At 32.2% G+C, this 25,954-nt stretch overlaps 1 protein-coding gene across 3 annotated transcripts in view; it reads left to right on the top strand.

Moving 5' to 3' along the window:
• The window catches only part of LOC127710529 (PHD finger protein 12-like), a 48,075-nt gene extending 22,121 nt beyond the window's left edge, over nt 1-25,954 (top strand). For 2 of the 3 annotated variants that reach the window (XM_052216457.1, XM_052216459.1), the window contains 12 exons: nt 1,676-1,901; nt 2,100-2,214; nt 3,173-3,305; nt 4,030-4,200; nt 5,193-5,336; nt 7,998-8,763; nt 9,904-10,026; nt 12,851-12,991; nt 14,077-14,172; nt 18,444-18,526; nt 19,785-20,012; nt 20,787-25,954. In XM_052216457.1, the coding sequence (XP_052072417.1) occupies nt 1,676-1,901; nt 2,100-2,214; nt 3,173-3,305; nt 4,030-4,200; nt 5,193-5,336; nt 7,998-8,763; nt 9,904-10,026; nt 12,851-12,991; nt 14,077-14,172; nt 18,444-18,526; nt 19,785-20,012; nt 20,787-21,011 (2,451 nt within the window). In that variant the 3' untranslated portion in view covers nt 21,012-25,954. The remainder of the gene's footprint in view (nt 1-1,675; nt 1,902-2,099; nt 2,215-3,172; nt 3,306-4,029; nt 4,201-5,192; nt 5,337-7,997; nt 8,764-9,903; nt 10,027-12,850; nt 12,992-14,076; nt 14,173-18,443; nt 18,527-19,784; nt 20,013-20,786) is intronic. The other variant, XM_052216458.1, reaches the window with a different exon arrangement.

The raw sequence follows: 25,954 nt of genomic DNA on the forward strand, positions 1-25,954 counted from the left end.
CTGTATCAAGCTTGAATGTTGTGTCCATACTTGCCCCAACTGTTCAGGGTTCGACCTCTGCGGTCGTATCAAGCTGCGCCCAGCGAAGCATTTTATTATATGATAACATTTAAGGTACATGTATTATTTACACAGCATTTTAGTTGTAGCAGATTTCAGTATTATACACTTCCTACCTGAAGTTCGCCATTTTATATGTTTGGCTATAAAATAAACAGACATGTTATGTTTTTAGTCTATTTTTTGGCATTCTGTTAAGAATTTATTGCATTTTTAGCCGTAGTGGCTACTTCTAATTGGAATTCAGATGACAAAACTCTGTGAATTTAATTATTGAAATTCATATTCCACAAAAATAGGATTGTTCAAAATTTATTTTTTAGAAATGCAAAAAAAAAGTTCTAGGGTTGGGGGGGGGGGGGGGTTTAAACCAAGGTTGGTGAGGTAACTGGAACCACACAGATATTTTTATTTGGCCTTACCAAGACAAAATAATTTATTTATGTCCTCCCTATGATAGCAGAGAGAAATTATGTTTTCTGGTCTGTGTATCTTTCAGTCCCATATCAATTCTAAATAAACCATTGAATCATCTAACCCTAAAAGTTATGAAGGTTTTTAAAAGCCCGTTTATGGGACGTATTATGGTATACCGTTGACTGTCTGTCCGTCCATCCGTCGTCAACATGTCGGACATTAACTCAAAAAAGCTTTAACCAATATGCATGAAACTTTGGTGAATTGTTTATATCTATTGATGTGAGCTCCCTTTCGTTTTTATAAATTTTAGATTTGTCGTTTCCGAGTTTTGGTGTTTTATTCATTAAAAAAGGGGGGATTTTCCAGTTTTCCGACAATAACTCAAGAATGCTTTCACCAACTTGCAAGGAATTTTGGTGAATTGTTTATATCTATTGACATGAGCTCCCTTTCGATTTTTATAAATTTTAGATTTTACGTTTCCTAGTTACAGGGTTTTATTCATAAAAAAGGGTGATTTTCCAGTTTTCGGGTTTTATTCCTAAAAAAGGGTGATTTTCCAGTTTTCGGACAATAACTAAAAAATGCTTTCAGCAGTTCTCATGAAACTTTGGTGAATTGTTTATATCTGTTAATGTAAGCTCCCTTTAGAATTTTATAGATTTTAGATTTTACATTTCTGAGTTATGGTGTTTTATTCATTAAAAAAGGGGGGATTTTCCAGTTTTTGGACAATAACTCAAAAATGCTTTCAGCTGTTCTCATGAAACTTTGGTGAATTATTTATAGCTATTGATGTAATCTCCCTATTGATTTTCATAAATTTCAAATATGACATTGAGAAGAAATTGAACTTTATTTGTTTATAGTCTGACAACAGATTTACTAAGTATTGCGCAACAGCACAGTGTATTGCACAACAGCAAGAAATCTTTAATTGAATATAAATTCAATTCATATAACCAATTTCAAGTTCTTTGACTACGTTTATTCAGAAAACTATAATATGTCAAATATTTAATTACAATCCAAATTCAGACCTGTATCAAGCTTGAATATTGTGTCCATTTTTGCCCCAACTGTTCAGGGTTGGACCTCTGCGGGGCGTATCCAGCTGCGCTCAGCGAAGCAGTTTATTTGAATTGTTCATGATGATCAGCAGCAATGATTTACGTAAAAAAAATTCTTTTTACAGAAGGATGACGACACTTCTTCAGTTAACAGTGGGAGCAGTACTCAGAGTAACAAGCCAAAGAAATCTCGTTCATCAAAAAATACAGCTCTGGAACTTATGGAGGACATGGAGGTTGAAATAGCACAGGACAAAAACCCATTATTTACTTTAGCTAGAGCTGCAAAGCTCATGAATCCAACACAGTTTGAACTCCCCAAAGATACTGCTCCAACTATGAATATGCCAGGTTTGTAACTCTTGTTATTTTGTTAAGAACTAATGTAGTGAATACATTAACATGTATAGACCTACAAATCAATTAATTGTAAGTAACTCTGGTTTCAGTGATGAAAGTCATATTGCACATTTGATGCTATCTCAAGTATCTCTATGTTTCCAGTGAACATTTTCAATATTGAATTCAATTTTAAAATGTATTTAATAGGGTCTAGTAAGAGGAAATGGTGGGGACGAGATAGGAATACACAGAAGAAATTGGCACATGAATTGGACAATGGGATAGTTCCATTACCAGCTAAAACATGTTTTATGTGTGATAGGTAAGAAACTGGCACATGAATTAGAAAATGGGATTGTTTTATTACCATTTTAAACATGCTACATGAGTGATAGGTAAGAAACTGGCACACCAATTAGACAATGAGTTGGTTCCATTGTCAGCTAAAAACATGGTTGATAGGTATTGATTGAGAAATTAGCAGTTTCCGAATTTCAGCTGTGTAGCCAATATCATTGTTATAGATTTTTATCCAACGGCTAAGGCAGTATTATTTTATATTGTTTAACATAACTTCTGTCATTTCTGTTGCATTCATGCAATCAAAGCCCTCATTGGGCTGGCTTGATAGCTATTAGTTTTCCAAACTTTATCACTACTTTTGAGATAAAAAAAAATAGTGCATTCAGTACAACATTATTTATGTTTGATCCATGAAAATTTTAAGAACTGTATCAATGAAATATACACTCAGGTATTTAAGTTACAAAATAATGTGAATGTTTATAACCATACTTGTCAAGAAATGAACATACATTATGCATGTTGTATTATTTAAGTATTTGCTCTAAAAATATCAATGATGTCATTGTTAAAGTAATATTTAAAATTGGAGTTATCTACCTTTGTCCATAATTGTAGCTGAACCTTCCAATGCTTAATGCAATATAATGTTTTAATTTTTAGTTGCCACTGCAAAATTAATGAAAATCTTTACTCTCAGTGCTCACAAGCACTTTAATTTGCTCTTTACTGTTAATTGAATTACAGTGTAATTTGCAAAGCTACTGTCCATTGTCAATTTGAATGCCCCGCCTATGAAACTAAATGTCATATCAATTGAATGCCCCACCTATGAAACTAAATGTCACATCAATTGAATGCCCTGCCCATGAAACTAAATGTCGTATCAATTAAAAGTCTCACCTATGATGTCACATCAATTGAAAGCCCCCCTATAATACTAAATGTCACATAATCTAAACATTTTATTATTTCAGGAGTTGTAGAGTTGGGCCATTGGTCCAATGTGACTATTGCCCTCTACTGTACCATATGGATTGTCTGGACCCACCAATGACATCCCTGCCAACTGTGAGATGGATATGTCCAAATCATCCAGAGAATTTTGTTGTATGTTATTCAATCAGTAAAAGCGTTATTGCTAGGAACTATCAGAGGGTCAGTCATTACTGAAACAACACCAGCTAATGATTGATCGATTAATGGGTTTTAAACAAAACATGGCAAATGTGAAAAAAAACATATTCAGGACCATACAAATGATATCATACGAATGACACTTCTTTTGTGGGTGGAGTTGAATTTTGAATGTGTTAGCTCACAAGCTTACTGTCCACTATAAGACATTTTACCATACTAACATATTATTCTTGTAGATTGAGCTCACTATTACATTGTGTAAAGATAGCACTTAAGAAGTTGAAAAATTATTACATTTTTGATAAAGTATCTTCCATCTTTCACAGTTCTCCTGCAATAGGCATGATAGGTGAGAAAATAGAAAAAATGGGAAACATTTTAATGATTAATTTTATGATACAAGAAAGATAACTCATACGAAACTGTAGAATAAATGTGTAACACAATTAGATGTACATCACAAATGGACAGTGGTTAGTGTGCATCCTATAGATATATATTTTCTCATTCTAAATATCAAATAAGGAGGTATTTTTGATTTCTAGAATTTGGAACTTGCTCAACTGCATTTGAATATCTTCCAGTGATACAATTAATTAAATATTTGTGAATTCAATCTATAAATGTATAGAATGCTCCTCAAAAGCACTAAAATTGCTTTATTTTATGGGAACAATTTTTGTGTTCTTTTCAGGATCAGAACCTACTACAGACTGTTAGTTATTCAGAGAGAATAAAACTTTGGAACAGATTTAGTGGTCATATAAACCAAGATGGAATAAAACTTGACTTTTTAAAGAAGGCTCACAGAAAAAATCCTCCATTTAGAATCAAAATTAAACATCCACTACGGAAAACAACTGCGGTAAATTAAATAAGAATTTTATCAATTAAGTGAAGTTCAATAATCAGAACTGTACTAAACCTTTAAAGGGCAGGACCTGAAGAAAATTTGGCAGTCAGGATTGACAGGTCCAAGTTTCTGCGAGTCCGTAGTATATGGTCATCTGTGATGAGTCTGTAGTATATGGTCATCTGTGATGAGTCTGTAGTATATGGTCATCTGTGAGGGCTATTCCATTAAAATGTATGTGGGAGGGTAGGAAGGGACTTTCAAAATATCCCTACAACCAAGAACCATTTTTTACATAATTTTGCATAATGGTAATAGACGCATACTGAAAAAAGACCCATGACCCACATTCAATAATTAAACTTCCCTTCCTACCCTCCCACATACATTTTAATGGAATAGCCCTGATAGAGAGTTGTGTAATGCCATGTGTGAAGCTATTTTTGTCAAGAATACATGAAGAAATAAAGAAGACGTTCTACATATTATAAATTGTATTGATCTGCAATGCCCAAGTATACAAGTAAAATGTCACAAAGTCTTTACGTTACAATACATGAAATATGTTATGTTCCTGTGTTGTCTTTGCACAGTATTTACAACAACTTTAAATCTAAAAGAGGGAAAGAATGAAGTCCCCAACACCGATTCCTTAATATCAGTTAGAAATGAGGTCCACCACTGAATATGCAATATGTGAAGCTCCCTCATTCGGGATATAAACAGTTGTAAAGCATTTAAACAGAAACTATCAAAGATTGCCATCAAAACAAAATCATTCAAATAACAAAAATTATTAAGATATAACCTAAGACAACTACTGATGAGGCAGGCACATGAATAAGTGGGGCTTAAAAAATTGACTTCGGTAGACTAACAAAAGTTACATAAATGAACTTGCAATAAAGATAGGAAAAAGCACAACTTGTAAATAACAGTATTATAAGTATATACAATGTTAAAGATTCAGTGATTCATATTATATTATAATGTTTTATTTACAGATTCCTCAGGCAATAAAAGATCATTATCTCAATCCACCAGCATTATTACCCAGAGTTACAGAACCTTTATGTTCCAATCTAGGGGAGACCACCCAGCCTGGTCAAGAAAGGTTGTCAGAAATTACTCCTGAAGAGGAAGAAGATGTAAGCTTTGTAGATTAGTTATCCTGACATGAATTGATAGTTCAAACTTAAGATTAGAAACTGTGATTAAATTTGGGTGTGTCAATTACAATCAATCCATTTCATTTTTTTTATGCCCCCGCCGTAGCGGTGGGGGCATTAAGTTTTACCCTTGTCCGTCTACGTACGTCCGTCCCAAATTTGGTTTCCGTTCTTTAACTTGAGTTTACCTCAACCAAATGTTATGAAACTTATAAACAATGCTTATTACCAGAAAACACAGATCAAGTTTGAATTTTGGTGGCCTCACTTTAACCGTTCTAGAGTTATGCCCCTTTATAAATGGAAAAATTAAAATTTTTATTTTCTTCTAAATATCAAGTTATTATACGACCGCAAAAAAATTATGCGGTCGTATATTTGTATGACGTCGTCGTCGTCGTCCCAAGACACATTGGTTTTCGCACTCTAACTTTAGTTTAAGTGAATGGATCTCTATGAAATTTTACCATAAGGGTCAATACCACAAAAGAAAGGTTGGGATCGATTTTGGGGGTAATGGTACCAACAGTTAAGAAATAAGGGGCCAAAAATAAGCATTTTTGTAACTTCCAGACATAACTTGTGTGTTAGTATATGGATCTTTCTGACATTGTACCACAAGGTTCCATATCACAAAGGGAATGCTGGGATTGATTTTGGGGGTAATTGCCTCAAAACGTTTAGGAATAAGGGGCCAAAAAATGGGCAAAAAACAAACATTTTTCTAGTTTCATGACAATAACTTGTGTGTAAGTCCATGGATCTTTCTGAAATTGTACTACAAGGTTCCATATCACAAAGGGAAGGCTGGAATTGAGTTTGGGGGTAATTGCCCAAAACGTTTAGGAATAAGGGGCCAAAAGGGGCCAAACATAAGCATTTTTCTAGTTTCCAGACAATAACTTGTGTTCAAGTGTATGGATCTTTATGAAATTGTACTACAAGGTTCCATATCACAAAGGGAAAGCTGGGTTTGAGTTTGGGGGTAATTGCCCTAAATGTTTAGGAATTTGGGGCAAAAAAAGGGCCAAAAAACAAGCATTTTTCTAGTTTCCAAACAATAACTTGTGTTCCAGTGTATGGATCTCTCTGAAATTGTACTGCAAGGTACCATACCACAAAGAGAAGGCTGGGATTGAGTTTGGGGGTGATGAATCATAAGGGGGTTCAAAAAATTGGGGGGGGGGGGGGGTTCCTTTTTTTTTCTTTAAAATTTTCCATTTTAAATTGGTTATTTCTGATTTATATATAAAAGCAAATAATAATGATATGGTTTGAATAGGTAAATTAAAAAATTTTAAGTTCTTAGACCACATTCATTCTGTGTCAGAAACCTATGCTGTGTCAAATATTTAATCACAATCCAAATTCAGTGCTGTTTCAAGCTCGAATGTTGTGTCCATACTTGCCCCAACTGTTCAGGGTTTGACCTCTGAGGTCGTATCAAGCTGCGCCCAGCGGAGCATTTTATTTTTAAAATTGGAGTTATCTTCCTTTGTCCATGATTATAGTTGAATCAACTACAATCAATGCTTTATACAATGCAATGTTTAATTTTGACTTCCACTGATAAAACACAGATCAAGTTGAATTTGAGTAGTGTCACTTTAACCTTTATTGAGTCATGCCCCTTTATAAATCGAAAGATTGCAAAATTTTTAGTCTCCATTCTGTAACTTAAGTTTGCCCCAACCAAACATTATGAAACCTATAGACAATATTCATTTACAACAAAACTTAGATCAAGTACAAATTCTTGTTCCCGTTTTTCTAACTTTAGTTTGCCTCAACCAAATGTTATCAAACTTATACACAATGCTTATTACTACATAATACAGATTAAGTACGAAATTTGGTGGCAACACTTTTACCATAATTGAGTTATGTCCCTTTATAAACATAAAAATTGCTGAACTTTAGTTTGTCTCAACCAAATGTTATAAAACTTATACACAACCGTTCTAGAGTTATGTGTGTTTACAAATAGAAAAATTGCTGAATTTTTAGTTTCTGTTCTCTGCTTAAGTTAGCCTCAACCAAATTTTATGAGACTTACACACAATGCTTATTACCACAAAACTCAGATCAAGTTCAAATTTGGGTAGCGTCACTTTTACCGTTCTTCAGTTATGTCCCTTTATAACTATATGATATGCAAGGGGGGCATCATCTGTGTCCACATGTGGACACTATCCACATTTATATTTTAAATATTATACAGAAAATTAGTAGTGTAGGTGATAGATATTTTTGTCATGAATATTTTTCAGCTTGTTTTATCATGCTCATGGTGAAAATTGAATTCAACATCAAACTAATTTCACACTCCCTGATTTCTTGTCTTTATTCAACAATAAGAATTCATATTCGGGATAAAAGATACAATTTGGTTTGAGTAGTAAATACAGGTGTTATTGTATAGGATGTGAAATAAAAGAAGACAATATTTTTTTTTTAGTGCCACAATTTGGTGCATGCATATACATATACTTATGATAGATCAAACAAAATGAAGTAAATGAAAGAAAATGAAATGCTTACTGTATTTTAAAAATACTTTGGTTTGCAAGAAAAAAGAGACAAAAATTGACTAAAGTTTGGGTTTTCTTTTTTCATTAAATATTTTATTTTTCTCCATAGTGGTTGTCATCTGTTGTATGCCTGCAAACAAGTATAGCACGTCATCTTGCACAAAGTCGGTCACAGAAAAATTCAGAAGGTTCAAAACCAACATCGTCTGCATCTTCAACATCTAAACCAGAGAAACCCACTGCTGCAATACAACCAGTTGTACATAGAGACAGTATGGATTCATCCTCAAATGACAGTTTAGTCTCAGATGTGATATGTGGGAGTGATAGTAAAACATCAGTGTTAGAAAATGAACGAACATCATTCAATGGATCATTAAGCTCACCTGACTGTTTCTCAAATGGACCTTTAGATATTAGTAAAGGTGGTGCCATATCTTTGTTGCATCCACCTGGAACCTCTTTTTCCAACTCAGGGGCAAGTGCTATAAATTCTGAAACTGACACATCTCAGAAATTAGAAAATGTTGGAGCCAAATCACGGAGCAATAGTGTTGACAGCCCTCAACCAAACATAGTGCGCTTAAATTGGAATTCTGACAAATCATCAGCAGTGACGATGCCTTCGGGCAAAAATATTGTAATTAGTGCTATAAACAAAAGCAACAACTCAGTAGTGACTAAAGTCCTTGGTCCCAATCAAGCGGGCAAGGCAACAGGCAATAATTTGGCAGGTAAAAATATTAGTGGCAGCAATCCTACGTCAATTCTCTCTCCTAGAGGAGGGGCAGCAACAGTCAAAGTAAGCAATGTTCAAGGGAAAGTGGCCACTTCATCTACAGCTAAAGTCATCACAGTGTCCGCTCCTCCTTCAGGTTTGTAAGATTATAAGGGATCACTGTAGAGGGAACATCATCAACTTTTTCTCCTCCAGCCTTCAATTTCTCATCACCAACATAGATGTTCACCTAAGATTTTTGATCATTATTAGGAAATGTTATTTGGCAATCCTTGACATATATCAAGGCCTTATGCAAAATAACATGGGAAAGGATTTTATACAAAGTTGTTAAACACCAAAATCTAGATAGTTACTTTTAGCTACTTTTCATCATTATACTTCATAGTTTTTCATACCCCTTTGCTTTTTGTCTGGCCCATGACTTGTCTCAGAAGACGGACTTGGGCATTCTGTATGGGATGTCAACAATTGTTATTGAGATTAGGTTACATGGGGGAGACATTTCTCTGTGTTTTATTATCAAGGTCTTTATTAATGGTTGAATATAATTGAATATTATAAAATCATAAGTTCATTTGTTTCTGAATTAAATTCCTGCATGCCTTTCTGAACAATTATTTTGTTGGATTCTAAGCACATTTGAACTTCAACACATCTGATATTGTAAATCATAATACATTCAAATTTGTATGCTGTTTTTTTAGCAAAAATATTATAGCTTTAGCTATAGATGTTGAAAAGATTTGTTTTTAATGTTGAAACAAACGATTTAACCTTGAAAAAAAAATCAAGTAATTTATTATTAGATGAATCATTGCAAGACATATCGGCATCTGGTCATCTACAAATTGAATAATTCCTTCAATGCTTTGTAAATGTGTTTGTACAACAATAGACTATTGTTTGTACAATATATCAAGTTCTAAATTGTCATTTGAGACTCAAAAAGTTTTTACCTATTACAGAAAAGGTTAAAATTCAGGTTTAAAATAAAGACATTGAAAAATAATGATTATTTCAATATGGTAGTTATTGTTAGTATAAGTAGTTCAGTCTTGTAGATTGTTAAGACATCTTTAGGTAATTGTTAGATTCAGGAACTTTTTAAAAACATTTCTTTGCACTATTTTCATAGGAATGGTTCTAAAAACACTTTGTAAAACACAATTACATTTATCATGTTTATTAAAAAAAAGATAAAAATTCTGAAAAAATACATGGTACCAGAATGTGGTATTTAACACACGTGATAAATGTTGATATTTGTTTGCAGCAAAACCATCAGGAAGTATAACGATCTCAACGCCAAAGGTATCCACGGCTAATCCACAAAACTCCACCAATGCAATAGTATCTCTCAATAACACACTGCAGCAATGTCTTGATGGCTCTGGAGGTATGTATACCATCACATGATTACGCCATCATTGGGTCACCAATGCCACAAACTCTAAAAATATACTGCATCAATAATTTTAATCTGAAAAGAATATAAATCCACAGAACTTTGCCAATGAAGTAATATACAAATAACTGCTCTTGTGTTTTAATGTCTTAGTAGGTTTGTATATACTGTCAAAATAACTACACTACTCAATTGTATTTGCAGCAGGGTATTGATGGTAACTGTATATATATGTATATTGCCACACCATTCTTGTGTAAAAGTATTTCTGAAATACTTACTGAAGCAATTTGTTGATGGTGATGGGGGTATATATGTTTAATGCCACATGCAGCTGTAGGTCAATAGTGTTAACTTTGGCATGATATTATATTTACACAAGGACCAGTTAACCAGTGATTTTGCTAGCGCTCGTCATTTACCAAACAGTTTTCAAAATGACGAAAGTATTTCAAATCAATTTCGCCACTTAAATTTTGAAAGTGTAAAAATATTTTCGCATGTAACAACAAGTTATGACCCTCAGCTAATTAACGTTTACAACAGGTGTTAAAAGTTGTGATTACAGGTAATCCGCTGATCGCCATCAGATGGGTCAGTAATCCGTTAATTATTAATAAACCTCATAATTGACCATCATAATTATTTATTCCAGTAAAATCAGTCAGTCGGCATTTCAATTTCAATATTTGTCAAACGACCACAATTTGCAGTCCATTTATTGTAGTTTCGTCATTTGAACAAAATTGTTTTCCCCCGGACAGTTCGCGTTTTAATTTCCAACGTTCACAATTTGCAGTTCGTTTGTCGTGGTTTCGTCATATGAACATATTTGATATAACTTTTCATCAAAACCTTTCCACAATTTCGATTAAAAAGATGGAACTTTATTCAAAACCGTTCAGAAATCTTTTCACGAGTCAAACAAGTGCTTCCTTTACTATTTACTGCGCATGCGTGAAAGTATTCATATAAATTTATAGACACTCAAATGTAAAATTCGAAATCATTTAGTATAAAATTAAACAAGAGAGACAAATATATTTCTTACTAAGCAACTAATTTTAAAAAATGATAATTTCCTGCCTTTTGTTAAACACGAACTAATCTGTAGATGAATCTGGATTCATTCTGAACTTATTATCCACTTGTCACTTCCCATTTTCATTTAGTTTAAAAATCGAAAGTAAACGTGATCTTTTCTCGATTAATTTACAATTTAGTTATTAGAATCGTTCCAATAAGGATTGAAACAACTTTAAAGAAACGAATTCCAAATATTGATTTAAACGGACCTTCGATTTTAAAGGAAATAAAAATGATCTTTGCTGACCCTTTTAACCATCTGTATCGTCATTTTCAAGCCATATTATTATTGAAATTGAGATAAAAAAATGTTTCATCCCTGACCTTGCGACGAGTGATAAAAGTTATTTTTAACCTTGTATTTCTTGGAAACACAAGGTTATAAATATGTGCGAGAAGTCATGTGACAAATCATTTAATCATTTAGACATTTTCGAAACAAACTGAGTCCGTTTCACTTTGGTGTCACGTCTTCCAAGAGAAAGCCTGAAGATCATGAACGGTCTTCAACCACAGGCACTTGTTTCTATCCATGGGAAGGTCGACTATCCATAAACATATCGAAGGATATTCAACCTTCCCATCGATAGAAACAGACGTCTTCAAAAGAAATCAAATGAAGATCTCACTAAAGACCAAAAATGCGATCGTGAAAAATGGGAACAGACATTTAAGCCCCACTGGAAAATCGATCGAACCGTGGCTATATTTTGATGAATCAACTAGTCTTATGTCACGACATACTGCCAGAAGTTCCCTACCCATTCAGAAAAAGAAAGTAAGGGGAACACAAAATCTTAAAATAGACCCAATAAAAACATACGAAGTGACACCCCAGCATTTATCTTATCCATGAAAGTGACCCAAATTTCAAGTCTAAAGATTATTTGTCAGACACTAAACTTGGACAATGTAGTCAAGCAGCAATGTAAGCCTGATCAGTTAAATAGATATAAGGTTCTTTTCAACACTGCATACAGTATTGCAAAAATGGGAAACCCTTCAGTGACTATGAATTTATTCTTGAAATCCAGTGCAAAAATAGTGTTGATGTGTAAGCAGTATTTCAATATTGAAGGTTGTAAACTGTTTGTTCGCTTAACAGCCCATTATATAAAAAAAGAAACATCACATGCTGTTCAAGTATGATGAAACAAACTACTGTAAATTCAGAAATTATTGCGTGCATTTATTATTGCGATTTTGTCATTTTAGACTTAAATGCGATTTTAATTTTTACGATTTTGAGAAAAATCCTGTTTAGTTCATATAAAATATTTCAAAATGCGAGTTTAAATTATTGCGTTTACAACTCTGTCGCAATAATAAAAACCTCGCAATAATTTCTGAATTTACAGTAACCTTACTCCAAACGCACTTTAATTTTGTATCTTACTGAGTTATGAAATATTTCATGTAAATGTAGGACCTGGGATTTAGGTTGTGGACCTTTCAGTTTGGAGTGTCAAAGGTCCTTGACCTTCCAGTACCAAATGTTAATTTGAACCCCTGCAGGAGATGTTTCAAATAAATTGTAAAAAAAATTAGTCAATGTGTCTGTATAGAGCAAGGTCAAACATTGACAATTTTTCAATGCCGAAATCACTTAAAATGGTGATTCTGAAATCAATTGTGTAAGTAGTACCCTGACTGATCAGAAAACCTGATAATAAGGTACTGAGTGAAATTAATGGGATATTTCTTAGTTATATTTAGCATTGTTTTTTAGAGATAGAACTGAGCAAACTTGATGAAAAGTTGATACAGATATTGGCATGGCAAAGATTACAACAGCTCCTTCCTAACAAACAGTCAGTTACCACAACAGTCACAAAGAAAGGAGTTCTCAATGGATTGTTTTCACAGTCAGGTTAGTTTATTGTCTCAATAGTAAAAAAAAAATAAGAGTTCTTATAATTAATGGACGGTTTTTACAGTCAGGTTAGTTTATTGTCTCAATAGTTAAAAGTAAGGTTTTCTGAATGGATTGTTTTCATTGAAGAAACTGTCTTGTCTTATCAGTCAGGAATAAAGCGATTTGAATAGCATGTTTCTCCATCAAGACAGTGTATTGTCTCAAAAACACAGAGAAAGGGGTCAGAATGGATTGTTTTTTTATGCCCCACTTACAATAGTAGAGGGGCATTATGTTTTTCGGTCTGTGCATCCATCCGTCTGTCCCGCTTCAGGTTTTAAGTTTTTGGTCAATGAACTTGAAACTTAGTACACATGTTCCCTATGATATGATCTTTTTAATTTAGAGTTTTGATCCCAATTTCATGGTCCACTGAACATAGAAAATGATAGTGTGAGTGGGGCATCAGTGTACTATGGACACATTCTTGTTTCAGTAAGATTTATAATCTCAAAGTTCATGTCAACAGTTTGTTAAAAGGTATTTCGAAAGGCTTAATGTGAGACTGGATGTTAGGCAAACAGCAATCAACCAAGCCAATGTTTGACTATCAATCCTTAAACATTTAATTGCAAAAAAATTAAAGATATAGCATTTTGTGTCGATGGGAATCCTTAATTTGTGATGAAATAGTCTAAAAGCAGGTGAGAAAGTTGTCATTACATTAGAGATGGCAAAAGTTCTGTCGTGCATGTGTGAATTAAAAGATGCATTAGTGGAAATAAGTCCAGATCTGGATCAGACTGTTTTAGATTTTGCGATAAGAAAGAGTGTAGAAAAAATAAAATTTCTGACCTATTGACCAGACAGGCAGCTGAAAACAGATGTATTTCTCTAATTTTCCTCACATTTGGGTTAGTATATTGTCATAACAGAACATTTACTTAGGATTGCTTTAAAATAGAGAATGGTAAGAGTATGTACAGGTGCAAAAAAAACGTTTTCTTCGTAAAACTTTTATGCTGTAAATAGAATTAAGATAATGTGCAGGTTTTGTTTCATTCTAGCTTGTTTGAAATTAAAACCAATTTTGATTGTAGATAATCCAGATGTACAGGCTAGAGCTGTATTATGTCCCCTTACCAGTAAAGGACAGCCAATACCAATGTCTTACAGAACACTTAATATTGGCACAGGTAAGTTAGAGTTGTTTCACCTGACAAGTAATGGCCAGCCAATATATATATATATCTTACAGAACATTTAATATTGGCATAGGTAAGTTAGAGTTGTTTCCCCTGACAAGTAAAGGCCAGCCAATACCAATGTCTTACAAAACACTTAATATTGGCACAGGTAAGTTAGAGTTGTTTCCCCTGAAAAGTAAAGGCCAGCCAATACCAATGTCCTACAGAACACTTAATATTGGCACAGGTAAGAAAGAGTTGTTTCCCCTGACAAGTAATGGCCAGACAATACCAATGTCTTACTGAACACTTAATATTAGCACAGATAAGTTAGAGTTGTTTCCCCTGACAAGTAAAGGCCAGCCAATACCAATGTCTTACAGAATACATAATATTGGCACAGGTAAGTTAGATTTGTTCCCCCTGAAAAGTAAAGGCCAGCAAATACCAATGTCCTACAGAACACTTAATGGCACAGGTAAGTTAGAGTTGTTTCCCCTGACAAGTAAAGGCTTGTCAATAACAAAGTCATACAAAAGATTAAACATTAACTCGCCTCTGCAATAACTTTTTTTCACTTTTCCAATCTGACAAAAATATATCAAAACTTTCTTGTCCTATATTGGATGTAACTAGTCTGAAAAAATGGGATTAAACTTTTGAAAGAAAAAGAAATAGAACAAATTTTCATATCAATTTTCTTTTCATCATCTGAAAGTGGGATTTATATAAGTAGCATATTTAGGGCCATAAAAAAAATATCTTCTCAGTTTGACAAATATCTTTTCATGTCTATTTAGGTACGGTCTATTCAGGTCCTTATATTTACTGTTCAGGTCAGAGTTTAGACCTCCATAAAATATTTGTTATAAAATGTCTTAATTTTGATTTTTTTAAGAGTATGCAAATTTGAATGAAATCTAAGAAACAATATATATGTATAAAAAATTGTACAAATTTGAATTTTTATACGACCGCAAAAAAATTTTGTGGTCGTATATTGGTATGACGTTGGCGTCGTCGTCGTCGTCGTCGTCGTCGTCGTCGTCGTCGTCCGGCGTCGTCGTCCGAATACATATTGGTTTTCGCACTCTAACTTTAGTTTAAGTGAATGGATCTTTTTGAAATTTGACCATAAGGTTAAATACCACAAAAGGAAGGTTGGGATTGATTTTGGGGGTTATGGTACCAACAGTTAAGGAATTAGGGGCCAAAAAGGGGCCAAAAATGAGCATTTTCTAGTTTCCAGACAATAACTGTGGAACGGTGTATGGATCTCTCTGAAATTATACTACAAGTTTCCATACCACAAAGGGATGGTTAGGATTTGCTTTGGGGGGTTATGGCTCAAACCGTTTAGGAATTAGGGGCAAAAAAGGGGGAAAAACAAGGTTGTCCTGGTTAATGGACAAATACTTTAGTACAAAACATAATTTAAAGCAGTGTAAGGGAGATAAATCAAATACATCATTGAAATTATCTCCCTTACACTGCTTTTAAATTATGTATAAAGTAATGGTTAATGAACAATAAAGATAATCTAAAACAGTGTAAGGGAGGTAATCCAAATACAACGTTTTGGTTACTTCCCTTACACTGCTTTTAAATTATGTTTAAAGAAATGCATATTTATAAAGGAAGACCAGTAAAAATATCTGCAAATGTTTTCATCTTTTTTTTTTACAAAAAAATCCATATGAAAGATTTGACACTATATTTTTATTAATTCTATTATAAAATAGATTAAGTTAGCACTATGGTAAATTTAAATGGGTAATTATGGTTGCCAACTCCATTGGAAATTTGAATTGAGATTATGACCATATCTTGAGGGAAAGAATTTTTTGGGGGGAAAAAGGGGGGGGGGGATAAAAAGAAATTGTGGGGGGCCAATTTTTTCTCATTTCAGATTTCAGAAATTAAAAAGAATTATTCTTCAAATATTATTTTTTTTTCAAATTTCAAATATTGAAAAATTTCAAGAAGTAATCTTTAATTGCACAGTATGGCGCATTAGATTTGTAAAATCTTTGATCACATTTATTTATTTGTTATGCCGAATCTAACAGTGTATTTAGATTTTTAATTTTGGGTCCAGTTTTCAAATTGGTCTACATTAATGTCCAAAGGGTCCAAAATTAAACTTTGTTTGATTTTAGCAAAAATTGAATATATGAGGTTCTTTGATATGCTGAATCTAAACATGTATTTAGATTTTTGATTTTTGGCCCAGTTTTCAAGTTGGTCCAAATTGGGGTCCAAAATTAAACTTTGTTTGATTTCAACAAAAATTGAATATATGGGGTTCTTTGATATGCTGAATCTAACCATGTATTTAGATTTTTTATTTGTGGACCCCGTTATCTAATTGGTTCATATTGAGGTCAAAAGGGTCCAAAATTAAACTTTGTTTGATTTCATCTAAAATTGAATTATTGGGGTTCTTTGATATTCCAAATCTAACCGTGTATTTAGGTTTTTAATTTTGGGTCCTGTTTTTTAAATTGGTCTACATTGAGGTCCAAAGGGTCCAAATTAAACTTAGTTTGATTTTAACAAAAATTGAATTCTTGGGGTTCTTTGATTTGCTGAATCTAAACATGTGTTTAGATTTTTGATTATGGGCCCAGTTTTCAAGTTGGTCCAAGATAGGGTCCAGTATTTAAACTTTGTTTGATTTCAACAAAAATTGAATATATGGGGTTCTTTGATATGCTGAATCTAAACATGTATTTAGATTTTTTATTATGGGCCCAGTTTTCAAGTTGGTCCAAATTGGGGTCCAAAATTAAACTTTGTTTGATTTCAACAAAAATTGAATATATGAGGTTCTTTGATATGCTGAATCTAACCATGTATTTAGATTTTTTATTTGTAGGCCCCGCTATCAAATTGGTTCATATTGAGGTCAAAAGGGTCCAAAATTAAACTTTGTTTGATTTCATCGAAAATTGAATTATTGGGGTTCTTTGATATGCCAAATCTAACCGTGTTTTTAGATTTTTAATTTTGGTCCCGTTTTTTAAATTGGTCTTCATTGAGGTCCAAAGGGTCCAAAATTAAACTTAGTTTGATTTTAACAAAAATTGAATTCTTGGGGTTCTTTGATATGCTGAATCTAAACATGTGTTTAGATTTTTGATTATGGGCCCAGTTTTCAAGTTGGTCCAAGTTGGGGTCCAAAATTATACTTTTTTTGATTTCAACAAAAATTGAATATATGGGGTTCTTTGATATGCTGAATCTAACCATGAATTTAGATTTTTTATTTGTGGGCCCCGCTATCAAATTGGTTCATATTGAGGTCAAAAGGGTCCAAAATTAAACTTTGTTTGATTTCATCAAAAATTGAATTATTGGGGTTCTTTGATATTCCAAATCTAACCGTGTATTTAGATTTTTAATTTTAAGTCCCGTTTTTAAATTGGTCTACATTAAGGTCCAAAGGGTCCAAAATTAAACTTAGTTTGATTTTAGCAAAAATTGAATTCTTGGGGTTCTTTGATATGCTGAATCTAAACATGTGTTTAGATTTTTGATTATGGGCCCAGTTTTCAAGTTTGTCCAAGTTGGGGTCCAAAATTAAACTTTGTTTGATTTTAACAAAAATTGAATATATGGGGTTCTTTGATATGCTGAATCTAACCATGTATTTTGATTTTGGACATTGGACCATAATAGGTAAATTAAAAAAATTCAAGTTCTTAGACCACATTCTTTCTGTGTCAGAAACCTATGCTGTGTCAAATATTTAATAACAATCCAAATTCAGAGCTGTATCAAGCTTGAATGTTGTGTCCATACTTGCCCCAACTGTTCAGGGTTCGACCTCTGCGGTCGTATCAAGCTGCGCCCCAGCGAAGCATTTTATTAGGTCTGCATTCAGGTTTTTAGGGTACCCCGTCTTATTAAGCTCTTCGATAATTGTGGTTGGTAAGCCTGCTTCCAGCCACCATTCTGCTCCATATACGCATGGTTATATATATCATTAAGAATTAGTATTGGACATACAAAGTGAAAGAAAACGCATGTATGTGGTATACATCAATGAGACAAAAATGAGGAGGATGATACCCAAAGGACAATCAAAATATATTACAAGTCAAAGAAAAATCTACATCAAAATATAAAAAAAGTTGGAAAAGAAAAACAGTTTACAAAACACTACATAGAAAACTTAATTTAACCCCACGAATCAACAGCCAAGCAACCAAAAAAGAATTGTCTTAATGTTTTTGTTTAGTTATGATTTCCAATGTAATAAATTTGATCTTTTGTAGGTGCTGATATGGATGTGTGTTTATCACAATATGGACATTGTAATTTCATATCACCAAAACATGCAATGGTTTTCTACGATGAAGTGAGTATAAAGGTTTTCCTTCCAATACTTTTAATTGACTTGAGATTATTATTTTTTTTAAGTTTGAAGATAATTTTAACTTAAACATATATAGCAGGTACCTATACTTTATTTTGTTCAAATCTTTAGGAAATGAGCTGCTATTGAATAATTTTCTTCATGTACTCTAATTTGCCAACAGCTTTTCCGTATGCAGGTGACCTCAACATGACACCTAATGTTAGAAATTCGGGAATTGCACTGTATTAGTGGAAAGGGAAAAACCATGATGGAAGAAAAAGTAAATAAACGTGGAAGGAAGATTATATTAAAAGTTTCAACAGTTTTGACAAAATTTAATTAACAAATAGGAACACAAGGAAAATATAATAAAAAAAAATAAATAAACATCGCTCTATCATCTCACTTATTATACACATACTCACCGAGCTCAATTGGAAAGCTTCTGCAACAAAACTGAAGTTTTAAATAGCCAAAGTTTTCGACCAATAATCACTGAATGAAATATTTTTTTTCGAATATACTTTATAATTGGTAATAACTGTAAAAATCATGCTCAAACCCTAGAGGACTAAGTTATTATATATGCATGCATTGGTTCAATAATTTCCTTAACATTATGAATACCAGACACTTGTTTCACATGACTTTACTGTATCACATGACTTTACTGTATCACATGACTTTACTGTATCACATAACTTTACTGTATCACATGACTTTACTGTATCAAGTAACTTTAACAGGTGTTTGAAAGATTTCATAAATTAATATGCATTGTAGTTGGTATAAAAAATTGTGCATTGACGGGATCACAACGCTAATTAATACATAACATTTGAATATGTTTTCTTCTTTGCTAATTCCGTAACATTTTGAAAGGTGCTTACAACCATATATTACCTTATGATTTATAACAATAGGTTATGAAAGGCCTTGCTTAGGTAGTGTTTTTAGGATTAAACTATAGAACACCACCTATTACCACATAAGTATAGTTTGTAGGCTATCTGCTGCATTTGCCAAAATTGAAAGATGCAGTCAATTTACATATTTTATAGATTACAAATGCAAGAACAAGATTTCTCCATGAATAAAAATGCTTACACTATAATAGATATAAAATTGAAAAAAATATCACATATAAAGAAAAAAGTTGTGATCATTTTCATAACAACATTTAAAGACATTACAAAATATGGTGATAATCTTGTCTTCAGTCAGAATATCATATATATACGAAAAACCTTTATTGTAGACAACAAGACATTATGAACTTTTGAACTACAGTGAACATGGAACAACTGTTGACAATGTTTTATATTCATGTGACTTTTCTGACAAACCTGCCACCACACCACAACCTACGAAAGTTGTGGCAGCTGTCAGAAAAATAATCGGTAAAAATAAACAAAAAGTGAAAGAAGAACCCAAAGAAGAGATAAAGGAGAAAGACAGAATAACAATGAGTCAAAGAGCAAATGATGTAAGTTTTTCTAAAGGCCCTTCTTCATGTAGATGATCACTCTTGTAATATTCATATCTCGGCATATTTATTTATACCCTGGCCAATCAATGGCTGACAAAAGGTGTTACACATGTCTGTTTTTCTGATATCTCAATAGTTTTTGCATATTTTTTTGTTATGGCTGGTGTGGAGCCAATTAAGGGTTTCTGGTTAGTTACAGAGTTTCTTTGTTAATCCCAAACTCAATAAAAATAAATTGACAGTTACTAGTTGAAGTGTTGGAAATCTTAAACACCATAGGGATATCAGAAAACTGCCAGTTGAAACAGATTTAAACTGATGCACAACATACAACAATCAAAACAATGGATATATTTAAAAAAAAAAAAAAAAAATAAAAGGAAAAAAAAAGAACTATGCTGAATTCAAACATAATATCTACATGCTAGTGCTTGGCATAATACTGAATTTACAAGATGAAAAAATCAATAGAAATAACGAGTTGATATGTATAAACATTGTAAGCATCTTAATGCATTCACTACATATCAAGCTAGACTTAATTACTAATCAACATATTTTCCTTTGATAAAAGAGATGTACTGTACATGCAGCATAAATCACATATTTAAAATGTAATTTGATATTGAAAAAATTGAAAAAAAATCATGTTTAATTGTCAAAAGTACTGCTATCAATTTAAAGCTGGATTCTTTTACTCTCAAAGATTTTGAATTTAACTTTTAATGATTATCTCCCTTTTGTTAAATAATTTTCTCAATTTCTTTTCAGATTAAAAAACCTTGCAACTGCAAAGGAAGTAGTTCCAGTTTAATAGGAGGAAGTGGTGCAGGATGGGAAGGTACAGCTCTATTGCATCATGGGAGTTATATAAAAGTTGGATGTTTACAGTTTGTATTTAGCATTGTAGACCATGCTACTTCTGCAACGTGTTCAGAAAGACGAAAAGAACCTATGTCATTACTTAAATCAACTTTAAAAGCATCATCACCATAGATATTGTAATAATTTTAATTAGAATATAGTCAATTTATTGTTTCTCCTGGCTTACGACTAAAATTGATTGTAAGTATACTGAATTGTTCATTACTTACGATTGATTTTAGTCTTCAGATATTTTGTCGAACGCAGGCCTGGACATAAAAGCTGTAACAACAGTTTCTTCAGGGTTATTCTCTGTTAATCAACACTTCTTCGAAAATATCTTGACAAAATTCAATAACACTTGCACAGACTCTTTTACAGGATATAAGGTTATGCATATGCTGTTTTAATTTTGATCTGAATGGTTTTGGGGATTTTCTTACCATTACTGTTTAAATAATTATTTGGGGATAGCAAGAGACATGACTTCCTTTTTTTGTTTTTATATCTTTCCTTTGTTGTATAGATCTATAAGAATTCTCATTATTTTTTAATTTATGCAAATTAAATATATTTTACTATTTTTGAAATCATTCAAAGTTTTATTCATGATCAGATATCTAAAAGGGTTTGAGAACATTCACTTTGAATATTACGGATGAATGATTTTTAGATGTAATATCTGTAAAGCATTTTTCCCAAAACATCTGGTTAGAGCTATTTCCCTGGAGAAAAAAAATGATTACTATTTTGAGTAAATTTAACACAAGTAAGGCAAAAATAAAGGTGACTGATCAACAGAGGGGTGCATATTTAAAGAGAAATGTCTTTAACTGACTTTTTGTGGAATTCATAAGATTTTCGACAAGACATTTACATCCAGACCGAATTTGTAACCATGCATATTTTTAAGAAAAGAAAATAAAACAACAAAAACCACCCACATTAAATTATAGAAAAAAGGCTTGAGAAACTTGTTTGGGTCCCAAGGAAAATAGTTGACTGAATTGAACAATCATTTTCAATATATTTGAGGATACCTGCTAAAAAGGTGAACTCTATTTAGCAAAAACATGTCATGTAAGGTAATATTCTTTTTGTCCGGTCCTGCTGTAGTAATACCTATGCATTTTGAACCCCAATTCAATGGTCCTCTCTTTAATATGTTTGTGTTTGCAAAAAATTCTGAATTTGGTAATATGAAAAATATATTTAGTCTGTAGACATAACCTTAAATAAAACAATGTATGTTATTAACATGTGCCAAAGGAGTTCTTTTTGTTAAATTTGTTAGTGTACATATAAGGTCAGTAGTTGTTCTGCAATTTATGTATTATTGTTGTACGGAAATTTGTTTTTGTTTACATTTTTGTATTAAAGCAATGATCTGCTCAATGTTGTACAATATCATCTCTCAGAATGTCTAACTAACGGTGAATAAATCTGTAAAAGTAGTCAACACATGCATTACAAATTATAGTATAATATTCAGATGATTTATATTTGTTCTGACCGCTTGAATACTTTTTGGTTATTAAGTTGTTTACTTGTTCTGGTCTCTTAATTGTTTAGAATTCAATTACGACATTAAATTTCCTATTTATTTATTGAGATTTTGCCATTGTGACATGTGAAAAAAGATGAACATGTCTTGTGAGGAAACAGAAAAAAACAGAACTTTAGGAAAAGGAATATCAAAGTTTGCCTTTTTACGGTAAAAATAATGTAGAGAAACAAATTCTACAGTCCTATCTCATGCAAAAAAGATATTTATCCACCCTAAAAGTTTAAATTTTTAAATATTAAAATTTGTGATAATTTAACATTCATGAAATGGAAGATGAATTACATCTCTATTGATACACCAGTAAAATCTACATGCATATTCAAAATAGGAAACAAGTGTTGAGAATTAAAAATTTTGAAAGACCAGGTATTTAGAAGCTTTCTGATAAAAGGAGACAATCTGTCATTGGTGAAAAACCATAAGAGTGTGAACAGCAATATTACCTTTGAATTTATTTGATCTATTGTAGGAGTAAACATTCAAATGTAGATTTGTTACAAACTTACTTTGGTGTACATAAACACATGTTGGTTACATAAACACATGTTGGTTACATAAACACATGTTGGTTACATAAACACATGTTGGTTAAACACATTACATTTAATTCATAACCTACATTTTACTCAGATTTGTAACAGCAGTGAAAGTTTATAAAAAATTTAGAATTTAAGAGTAAGATTTTTATAATCTACCATCTTGAAAACAAAAGCTGAATACAAAAGAAGGAATTTCATTGGTTATTAAAAAAGAAGGATTTTCATTGGTTAATAACCTACATAACCTGTAACCATTGACTGTACAGTTTAAATCTCATTCATGAAGAAGCATTTATATATTTGAATACAATGTACTGCAGGAAAAGACCATTTTATATACTTATCATATTTCATAACTGGGCATTGAGCATTACATAAATTATATTGTGTCATTTTGCATTGTTAGTGTAAATAAATACTTATATCATTATTGAAGAAATTTTTATTTTGTATGATACATGTAGATTGTTGTATAAACCATTTTACACTAAATTAATTATGTAGCAAACAATTAGATGTTTTTAAATTATGTCAATCATAAATGGTATTATTGCTTATTATGGCACCCATCTTGCTCCAAACGTTTCTACCTATTTATTCATCCCTGGCTTTCAAATGTTGAGGTTTGAGCATTCCTGATGAAGGTAAATCCAGTAAAGCACTTCGAAATATATTAATTGTTGTTTTCAGTCATAGCCTTCTATGATTTCTTCCATAATTTCTCCACACCCTATAAATGGCTTTCAGTACGGCAGATGCATTAGGAAACACAGATCAAAATATGTTACAATACACAATTGCAAAACCCATTGTATGGCAATGGCAATAAGAAATGTATATAAAAATCTGCTGTACAAGAAAGCCAAAATAAATGATTTTAATAGCAATGGGGAACCCAGATCCTAATGTATCTGCTGTACTGATAGCTGTTAATGAGGTTTGTTCTGTGCTTAAAATCTGTTCATTTTAATTTTAATGATAGTTAGTTGCCTGAGGAGGGTCCTCATTAAGAATTTAGATTGGAATGCTGAGCCGTTATGACCAAATAAATTACAGGGAAGAAATCAAATATTTAGATTTTTTAAGAACCCTGCTGATGTACTTATTTTATTCGTTGTTAAGCTTTCAATATTATATAAACTACTTTCAAACCAATACCAAAATATTTTATCTGTTGTATGGTTTTTTTTATTGGAAAATATGAAAGATATATTTTTCTTGGAATTTGAGTATTGTGGCTTGCATTTCAAATAATTTTGCTTGCTTTTTAGTTTGTTAGAGACCCACACCCATGATAATTATTGTCACAAGTGAATTAAAACATCGATCAACTACAGACATCAGAAATATGTCGCGAAAAAATCCTTATTAGATCTTATAGTTGAAATCTTCAATTAGATGATAATTTCTGTAGTGTTCTATTGCATGTATTTCCACAATATAAAAATTTGAATGGAACAACAGGTAATTTTGCATTCAACCATCTCAGGAGCAGCTTGCTGATTGTTTTTTTTTTATGCCCCGGCGGTAGCGGATGGGGCATTAAGTTTTACCCTTGTCCGTCTGCACGTACGTCTGTACATCCCACAAATTGGTTTCCGTTCTCTAACTTTTGTTTGCCTCAACCAAATGTTATGAAACTTATACACAATGCTTATTACCACAAAACACAGATCAAGTTTGCATTTTGGTGGCGTCCCTTTTACTGTTCTAGAGTAATGCCCCTTTACAAATGGAAAAATTGCTGAATTTTTTGTTTCGGTTCTTTAACTTAAGTTTGCTTCCACCAAATGTTATGAAACTTATACACAATGCTTATTATCACAAAATTCAGATCAAGTACTAATTTGGGTAGCGTCACTTTTACCTTTCTAGAGTTATGTCCCTTTAAAAATGGAAAAATTGCTGATTTTTTGGTTTCAGTTCTCTAATTTTACTTTGCCTCAACCAAATGTTATGAATCTTATATACAGTGCTTATTACCACAAAACACAGATCAAGTTCGAATTTTGGTGGCATCACTTTTACTGTTCAAGAGTTATGCCCCTTTACAAATGGAAAAATTGCTGAATTTTTCGTTTCTGTTCTCTTGCATTCACCAAATGTTATGAAACTTAAACACAATGCTTATTACCACAAAATTCAGATCACGTATGAATTTGGGTAGCATCACTTTTACCGTTCTTGAGTTATGTCCCTTTATAACGTGATATGCAAGCGGGGGCATCATCTGTGTCCCATGGACACATTCTCACTTTATTTTATATGAATCTTTTTTTTTTGTAGTGATTTTTTGCTAGAAACTACATTATACAAATTATTTTCCTTACCTTACCAACTGTAATCACTAAATATAAACTGTAAAGTTCAAGTATTGACTTCTTTCTGACGAGATAAATTCAAGTTTTATTTTCTGAAGCAGCTGATAATTTCTAAAGCAGTTAATGATTGCTATGTTATTGCCCAAGATTTTGTGATTAAGAAATACACTACCAGGCAAGTTTTAAGTCTTTGTTAAAGAGAAAATTAGCTATGGAGTACATGTTCTGTGTATTAGTCATGTACATACTGAGGATTCATTTATTTTTGTGGGTACCAATTTTCGTGGATTTAGACAAAAATATATTTTCTTGGATATTTGATTTCATGGTTTGCAAAAGTCTGCACAAGCCTATAGAAAATGTGCACTTTGTTAAATATTTATATTCGTAGTTCACCTTTGCCTAAGAAATCCACAAAATTTGTTTTCCATGTCAGAATAATAATGAATCTACAGTTCACTATGTAACAGCTTTTATGTTTCAGCATTTAATAGCATGATGGGAAGCCATTTGATAAATGTTTTGTTATTGTTTTGTGTATAGAATTAAAAGGTTGCCATTGTAAAATAAACATGAAATTTTTATCATACATGATGAGATCATTTTAGTCATTGTAACATGGTTACAAATTAAAATCAGATACCAGTA

Source organism: Mytilus californianus, unplaced genomic scaffold (genome assembly GCF_021869535.1).
Source record: "Mytilus californianus isolate M0D057914Y unplaced genomic scaffold, xbMytCali1.0.p SCAF_8, whole genome shotgun sequence".
NCBI lineage: Eukaryota > Metazoa > Mollusca > Bivalvia > Mytilida > Mytilidae > Mytilus > Mytilus californianus.